Genomic DNA, 7,746 nt, shown 5'->3' with positions numbered 1-7,746 from the left:
GATGCTTTTCCGCCATATTGCCCCAAACCAAACTGCGAAATCGCCGTGAAGCGTGCGAGTGTGGAGTCATACGTCAACTTCGCGATATGTTCGCTCCGCGACGTCGCGCCGCGATTCACGCACATAGTCTGGAGGGAGCTTTACAGTGTCAGCAACTCGCAAACTGACCGACTCGGCACTTGTGGCTTGCCGGTCATCGCACTTGAAATTTGATGCCGCCGACCGAGTAAGAGCACTGTTTCGCAAACTGAAGACTTCGTTGCGTAACTCGGTTATAGTGACCTGGGCCGCATCAAACTTCGAAATGACATCCGCCAAACTTGTTTTAAGGGCCACGATTTCCTTCAACAAGCAGCTAATGTCGACATGATCCGGAATATAGGACGGCAGGCTGGAGGCACCCGTCGTCGCAAACTCCGGAATCCGGTCTTCATTCTCCCTTAGAACTCTGATGATGTCCTCTAGGGTCTTCTTCCCGGTTTCATCTCCTCTCCGGTGAGGTACATACGTGCCGGCGATCCCGAGGGACTCGTGCAGCACCTTCTTTGCTGCACAGATATCTTCGACGAAAAAACTCGATGAACAGATCTGGACAGCAGACACCGTGTCCATCACTCCTTCCAGCAGCAGCTTCTGTTGCAGAAAGGCGAGGAGCTCGTTCACAATGGGTGCACTCTGTCCGGAGGCACTCATCGCGTCACTTCGCTAGCTGCGGCCGAGCCGCGCTAATTTCGCAATTAATTAAATTAATTAATCATCAATGCGTCTAAGTCGCTGCGCGCATTGGACACTACTGACAAATGTTGTTGACAATGATGTGCGCTTCAGCCAAATATCCTCTTTGTGGGTAATTGACATGCTGCGTCTTCGAGCAACACCGGCTCCGAGTCTCCGACTGCTGCGTTGACATACCTTTCAACCTTTCAAATATCTTACAAAGATACCTTTCTTTTTATCCTAACTAAATAAATAAAGTCTTAACGTATTTTAGTGGTATATTCTCTTTGAAATAAAGCAACTTCAAAAAGATCTCCGGTACGTCTGGTACGATCAAATTTAATAAAAGGGGTAGGTAACATAACTTATAGTATCTAAAGCAAAGTACCTATGTAAGTATCTAATTCTAAATAAGTTGGAATGCCTTTATTTACCAGGAGTGCAAGACGATACATAATTATATATGTACTTTAACCATAAGGGTGCTCCTCGGTGCCCCTTGGCCCCTTTGGTTCAAATTCACTGCGAAGTCTGCGAATGAACATACTTAGGTTAAATATTGCACCTAAGCTCTCGCACCCATTCTAGATCCAATAGCAAAGTGCTGTTACTGTCGTTGGTAATACAGAATCGTTTTTTTTTAATGGGGCACTGAGGGAAATATATATATATCGGCACTCAGACAGCACTACTTTGAAAAAAACTCGTATCTTGTTCTGTCAATCAAAACAAAAATGTGGTATCTATGTATGGGATCTTCGAGCAACACGGAAGGGAGGCGGCATTCGCACTATTTCCCCTCTGCCGAGGTACAAGATTAGCGCGTCAATCTAATCTAGCGCGGGTAATAAAACTAGTTGCACTTGGATTTTTCACTAGACCGAGTCCAGACGCGCGCGTGAACACTGCTGCACAAAAATGCCTGTTTGCTCGGTTTTTTGTTATAAAAAGAGGTCGGGGACATCAAATTTACAAAAAGAAAGTGTTACATTTCACATGTAATATTTTTTTTACATATCATACGTTTAATTACATTCAAACACAATTATTATATTTTAGTCTCATGTAATTGTTGGATTTATCGATTTTGCTCGCTCAGTACAAATTGCGGATCGGTCGAGCGACAAATCCGACTTCTCATCTCTCAGAATACAATAACATACTTCAACGAAAATGTGTTAGTGTGCGTGTTGTGACACTTGTCACTCGTCCGCACACAAAAAGAGATCGAGGTTTGCAAGATTTGTCTTTGACGTGTGTCATTTTCTATGTATTTGTGTCGTCATTACAGATTGGATTTTGTATGTAAGTGTGTGAGAAGTGCGACTGTGTGCACCTTTCCCCCCGCGAAAAATGGCAGAAAGATTTGTACGGTGAGATATCGCTTGGGCCCCTCCCTTCCGATGTGTCGGAAGCCGGTGTTGCTCGAAGTATGGGATGCATACAGAGTTAACTGCCTTTCAACTTTAAGTATCAGGGTGAGATACGAGATTTTTCAAAGTAGTCACGATATCTATGTATCTGTCTGTGGCAGCATAGCTTCCAAACGAATAAACCGATTTGTGTGCGGTGTTCGGTAAAGGATTTGCGATACACCTCTACGATGGGCCTTAGATCTATAGGTTCAACCTAAATAGATGGAATTTAATTTTGTCGGAGGTTTTAGTTAGTATTAGGTCGTAACCGTAAAAATACCTATTTCTGACCACACTTTAGAGACACCCCAAATGAATAGGCTTTAGTTTAACACCTATGAATGCTACGCACTATACAACATTTTTGTACAATGTTTTGTAATAATTATCGAAATGATTAGGTACCTATTAGTAAACTAGTCTTTACTGGATATTTTAAATAAATGCACTACACTACCGATCATTAGAGAAATCCATTTAAAGCATACCGCAGGGCTGACATCAACTAGAAATTAACGTAATTATTATTATTACCCATTATCTTTAAATTTAGATATAACAAATATATATATATATAACAGACCATTACCTAAAGTAAAATTAATTAAGAAATTAGAAAATGGCAATAAAATACGTATAATCTCCCGAACCGAAGGCGTGAATATTCTTGCATAAAACCTGATTGACCTATTCAATTTCTTTATTACCAGGTACTTTTAATGAACCTATTGATCATTATCATTACAAAGTGATTGACAACCCTAGCTTAACGTATCAAGTTTAAACCGACACATTTATAAATATATTGCGGGTTCAATATATCATTTTCACCAGTTTTCTCTTGGCATTGTGTCCGATCAGTTGTGCCAAAATTGTTGTAATACTTTGCATATTTTAGTAAAATGGTAAGATATTTGATCTCTTCTATGGTGATTTTATAACATGAAAATAAATAACGTCTAGAGAACTTCACAAAGTAATTACTGAACATTTTACGGCATCTTATATAAAACTGATTTGTACCATTTGTTTGTAACGAATGAATCGTACGAATCAAACTTGTAATATTTCAACTAGGTAGGTACCATCACGCTCCGCGATTGTTGCACGTTTAGGGTCCTAGTTAAATTGGTTGTTCAATACTTACGCTATATAATTTCCAATTTAGCAACAACCCTAAATGTCATAACATTCCCGTGTGGTGACTATACCAATATACTTACTATACTCTTTGCTGTACCTACACTTCAAACATTTGTTTTGAGCACCCATGCAGTGCAAGACACAAGCTTTCGTTTCGCCTGTACTTACCTGTGTGACTCGTAATTTACCCTCAAAGTGAGTCGCTGAAAACAAACAGTTCGCTGTTCAGTTACTTTGATTTAAGTTAAGTTGGTACAGTTTTAGTGCATCATTATTTCCATCGTATTTTCCATCGGAAACGTGATGTCTTTCTATTTCAGTCAGTCTCGGTACAAAAAGTACTGAGGTTTACTGAAATAGCATGACAAATACGAAAGTTTCCAAGAAAGTACCTACGATGAAAAATAATTATGCACTACATCTGTATACTTATCTAATTGTCACATGTGCAGGTTTTCTTCGACATCAAGGGAGTCATAGCGCCCGTCTTCACGCCGATCGATGATGCGGGATGCATCAACTTCTCAGTCATACCGGAATACTTCAATTACTTACATGAGAACGGCGTGCAAGGAATACTCGGTATGAAATATTTATTATTTATATGTATCTACAGATTGTCATAATTATATGGTCGAATCAATTAAACTGGGTAGGTCATTTGAAACCAAAAGAAAACCGATGTTATTCGTTCATTGTCCAATCTAAATAATGCTATGTAAGTTATATGTATGTATACGTATTCCTTCCAATGTAAGTTAACGTGTACTTGCAGTTTTCTTGAGCACTGAGCTTTCGTACAGTCACCTGCAATAATTACACAGATAAGGGCGCAAAAATATCTGACACGATCTTATTTGTAGAGCCATAAGAGCGTGTAACATATTTTTGCGGCCTTCGAAGACTAACATAATATTATTGCAAGTGACTGTACTATCAACCATAATCACATTGCCTGACCTGACCTTACCTCACTAGTGGGCGGCACCACCGGCGAATCTATCACGCTGAGCTTGGAGGAGCGTCGCGCTCTTCTCGGGGCCTGGGTGAAAGCCAGACCAGACGAGGGTATGAAGATTATCATGCAAGTCGGCGGCGTGCCCATGCCTGACGTCATCAAGATGGTAAATGACAACTGTTCACATTACTTTACACTAGCCGAAATACGTCCACTTCAACATTGATCACTATAGATTTCTACTTGAAGAAGAAAACCTAAAAATCTCATGACATTAAACTTTTGTATTCGCTTCCTTTTCTTTCGATGTATTCCTTTAATAATTATAATAGTTAGCTTCATTCCTGCTAAATAAGTAACCTACTGTGTAAGAGGCATTTCACTAGAGACATTCTTACGAACGAACTCTTAGAATGGGACAAACCAAATTTTGTAGTGTCATATTTAAATTGTTGAGCTCAGTCATGGATATGGATAATCACTACACCTTATAAAAAAAAGTCCCCCGCCGCGTCTGTATGTTTGTGTGTTTGTTCGCGATAAACTCAAAAACTACTGAACGAATTTTCATGCGGTTTTCACCTATCAATAAAGTGATTCTTGAGGAAGGTTTAGGTATACAATTTGATAACCCGTGCGCAGCCGGTGCGGGTCGCTCGTTAAACGTATAAAACTAAACGTTTTCCTGTACGTCTATAGGCACAATACACCGAGCAGTTGGAAGCTGACGCTATTATGACGCTCCCAGAGATATACTACAAGCCGAAGACCGTGGATCACCTGGTGGACTACCTGCATGCGGTGTCGAGCGCTGCTCCCTCGCTGCCCCTGCTCTTCTACCACTTCCCAATGATGAGCGGAGTCGACGGTAAGACGGAAGCATAATACCTGTGACCTATTTTATAAAGCTACAAGTTATAATAATTTACAAGCGGAAGTCTTGTTCTAACACCTAGGGTTAGAAAGAGACTTCCGCTTGTAAATTGTAACTTGTAGCTTTATAAAATAGGCCACTGGCAGTGGCGTAGCGTGAACTAGTCTAGCCGTGGGCGAAATCACATCTGCGAGGCCCTTTTCTTTCACTGTTCCTGAAACGGCCTCGCGCGAGGCCGTGGGCGACGGCCCACTTCCCCCACGCCTAGCTTCGCCACTATACCTGCGGGCTCAGCACGGTTCCATTTTTATCGACTATCACTATGCGCGTCCCTTTCGCACTTACATACTTGTTAGAACGTGACAGGCATGGTGACAAGGGATAAAAACGCGACCGTGCTAAGCCGCCTGGTCTAAGTTAAAAGCGAACACAATCATGACAAAAAATAATTGTTCGCAGTCTTGTAACATACCTATACGGCAAAATATCGGTGGATTATCGATATACCACGACGGTAGCAAACAAGCATTCGGATCGCTTGGCTATGGTTAGACACGCGCGTTTTCGACCTTACAAGCTTACAAGGAGTTCGATTAAAACAGTTGTATAGGTTGCTCTGAAATTGAACTGTTTCCTAAGAAAAATAAAATGTTAACCTAACAAGACACTTAATGTTCATAATTTTCTGTAAAATATTCAAAACATTGATAAATCTTTCCTTTCACAGTAAACATGCCAGAATTCTTTAAACTGGCTTCGTCAAGGATCCCAAACTTCAAAGGAATGAAGGCAGATTTGGGAGTGGCGTTACAAGTTTCTGACCAACTCGGAGAAGACCAAAGAATATTCAATGGAAATCATGTAAGTTTAACTTTAACCTTAGAAATATCGATAAAAATAAATGATGAATTTTCGTAATGGAGTTAATTGGAATAACTTGACAAATTTACTTAATTTAAGTTCAGGAATGCACCCTTGAAATGAACGAAGTTCAAAAAAACAGTTAGGCTTAATATTAAACTTTTCTACAGCTTAACCTGTTAATTATTTCACTTCACACTAATTGGTCACTGTTTATTGGTAAAATTTCTCCTACATTTTTTTTCCACAGCTTGTGGCTCCACCAGTTTTGCTCGGCCACGATTCCAGCATCGCAACGGTGACCAACATGTTTCCCAGACTAGTAAGAGGTGTGATCGACGCGGTAAAAGGTGGCGAAGTGGTCAAAGCCAGGGCTCTCCAGGAGAAACTGAACAATCTGGTCACTGCTATATCGTCTCAAGGTAAAGGCTTTGCTCATTATTTTCTTTACAAGAGTTATAGATTAGTTTAGCCGTCATAGTGACCACTGTCCACTATGACCAGCGACTGTTTTTACAAATGAAAAGGTCGGTGTCGCGGGCGGTCGCATCCCCATCGACCGAGACGAAAAGGAAAGAAAAGTTACACAAAAATAAAAACAGACAAATGCGAGAATAGAGAAAGAAGTTAACATATTTTAGAGCTTAGATTATGATTATCCTGAAGAATTGTGTCTTCCACAATAAGTATGTATGATGCATTCGTGGTTTACTAGTTTTAATCACTTTTAAAAACTAGTGGCTCCGTGAGCTGCAGGCCTCGTGAGCATAGCTTAAATTGAATAAATGTATGACTCAGCCATTTGACAAATTTCCAAAAACTGAATCGGTAAAAAATGAACCATCGAACCTGCTCACAAAATTACACGCGAATCGAAAATCGGTTGAGAATTGCGACCTTTAGAGGAGAACATTATCCGGACAAACGAAAGCATTTTTGCCCAAGCAGAACTGGAGAATTTCGCTAACGCTAGGTCAATTAATTTTTAGGAAAGTTATATACTACTTTCAACAGAAAAAGGAAAACAATGTAAAGGAATTTCATACCAAGAATATGTGAAAAACTCGTGAGACTCGTATTTTGACCAAATAACTTATTTTTGCCATTTTCAGGTGAGTTCCTTCCGACCATGAAAGCCGCAATGCCGATGATAACTGGAATCCAGGTGGGGCCACCTCGTCGACCGCTAGCCAGCATCGATGACCAGAAGGAGAGTCAGCTTTTGGAGAACCTCAGGACACTGAATTTTGGCCGAATGGAAGATGCGTAAGCATTAAAAGTTTGACACCATCCAGTTTCGATTATATATTTTACCCTTCAATGGGATGGAATTGATTCCCCTAAATGTTTATTTGTTCCGAAACATTTAAAATGTATAAATATAGATTGTTTACAAATTTACCGAAGTAATATTTATTTAACTTATTGATAATTTATATATAAACGTATTTATTGACATAAAATTACACCTAAAAACAAATTAGCACTTAAAAAATATTTAACTACGAACTAAACAAATTAAACTAAAACTACCTAAAAAAGTAAAAGCCTACAAATAGGAACTTGGCCCTAGGTCTGTGCCGTCCGATCGGGTGTCCAGAAGACTGGCGGCGCGGCGTTGCCGCGCTGAACGGCAACGCCTAAGATGCGTTGGGCGAGATAAGCTCCAGCCTTCCGGTCACCCGTATAGCGTCATCTGAGTATAAATTAATAATCATTTCAAAACTTTATTCGTCATTCATAAATTTGTAAGTATGCTTTGATTTAACTAGACTAAT

General features: G+C 40.0%; 1 protein-coding gene across 1 annotated transcript; it reads left to right on the top strand.

Annotated features, from left to right (window-relative positions):
- Positions 1-2,965: 2,965 nt before the first annotated feature.
- Positions 2,966-7,263, top strand: LOC134799237 (N-acetylneuraminate lyase-like). Its single transcript, XM_063771616.1, has 7 exons — positions 2,966-3,037; positions 3,728-3,857; positions 4,254-4,399; positions 4,933-5,101; positions 5,835-5,968; positions 6,219-6,390; positions 7,081-7,263. Exons 1-7 carry the CDS (start codon positions 3,035-3,037, stop codon positions 7,236-7,238), a joined length of 912 nt encoding a protein of 303 aa, XP_063627686.1. The 5' UTR covers positions 2,966-3,034; the 3' UTR covers positions 7,239-7,263.
- The last annotated feature ends 483 nt before the right edge of the window (positions 7,264-7,746 follow it).

The sequence above is a fragment of the Cydia splendana genome, chromosome 18, assembly GCF_910591565.1.
Source record: "Cydia splendana chromosome 18, ilCydSple1.2, whole genome shotgun sequence".
In the NCBI taxonomy this organism is placed as follows: domain Eukaryota; kingdom Metazoa; phylum Arthropoda; class Insecta; order Lepidoptera; family Tortricidae; genus Cydia; species Cydia splendana.
Note: the sequence above shows the minus strand (reverse complement) of the source record. Positions and strands in the feature narration are given on the sequence as shown.